This window comes from Egretta garzetta, unplaced genomic scaffold, assembly GCF_000687185.1.
Source record: "Egretta garzetta isolate BGI_Z169 unplaced genomic scaffold, ASM68718v1 scaffold861, whole genome shotgun sequence".
Taxonomy (NCBI): domain Eukaryota; kingdom Metazoa; phylum Chordata; class Aves; order Pelecaniformes; family Ardeidae; genus Egretta; species Egretta garzetta.
Genome location: NW_009258497.1, coordinates 102,523 through 103,210, shown reverse-complemented (window position 1 = coordinate 103,210; position 688 = coordinate 102,523). Strand labels below are relative to the sequence as shown.

Here is a 688-nt window from a genome sequence, read left to right as displayed (position 1 = left end):
CGCCCCCAGCCGCTCCCCCGAGCCCCGCTGCTGAGCGCCTGAGGACGGAAAGTGGTTTTTGCAGCAGGCGGCAGCATGCATGCGGCCAGCCCGGCACTTGGCCGGCTGCCACTCCTGGTAATTACTCACGGAAAGCACCCTGCCTGTTACTTCCATCCTATTTATCGTGCTTTTACATAAACACCGCTTCCTTGTTGCATGGGGGGGACACGTGCACAGTGGGCCGCCATGCTGCAACCCCGGGCCACGGGAGGAGCTCCACAATGTTCAGGGAGGACGCCCACATCCCTGACCAGCTGTCCCTTGGCTTTGCAGGTGGGGGGGCTGCAGTCGAGCACCCTGGCGCGCAAGGTGAAGCGGACGCTGCCCAGCCCACCGCCTGAGGAGCCCCATATCCCCCTGGCCAGCTCCGCCACCCCCCAGCTCTACCTGAGCAGCCTGGCCCCCAAGGCCACCGCACCGGTCACCAAGGCCAGCCTGCTGAAGGAGCTGGACCGCGACCTGAAGCTGGTGGAGCATGAGGCCACCAAGCTGCGGAAGAAGCAGGCAGAGCTGGACGAGGAGGAGAAGGAGATTGACGCCAAGCTGAAGTACCTGGAGCTGGGCATCACCCAGCGCAAGGAGTCACTGCTGAAGGAGCGGGGTGGCGGGCAGGACCACCCCTACCTGCGCTGCCCCGGGGACCGCC

At 65.7% G+C, this 688-nt stretch overlaps 1 protein-coding gene across 1 annotated transcript in view; it reads left to right on the top strand.

Moving 5' to 3' along the window:
- BSN (bassoon presynaptic cytomatrix protein) overlaps positions 1 to 688 on the top strand; it is a 96,775-nt gene that overhangs the window by 85,916 nt on the left and 10,171 nt on the right. The window contains exon 10 of the mRNA XM_035901482.1: positions 316 to 685. Within this exon, the coding sequence (XP_035757375.1) occupies positions 316 to 685 (370 nt within the window). The remainder of the gene's footprint in view (positions 1 to 315; positions 686 to 688) is intronic.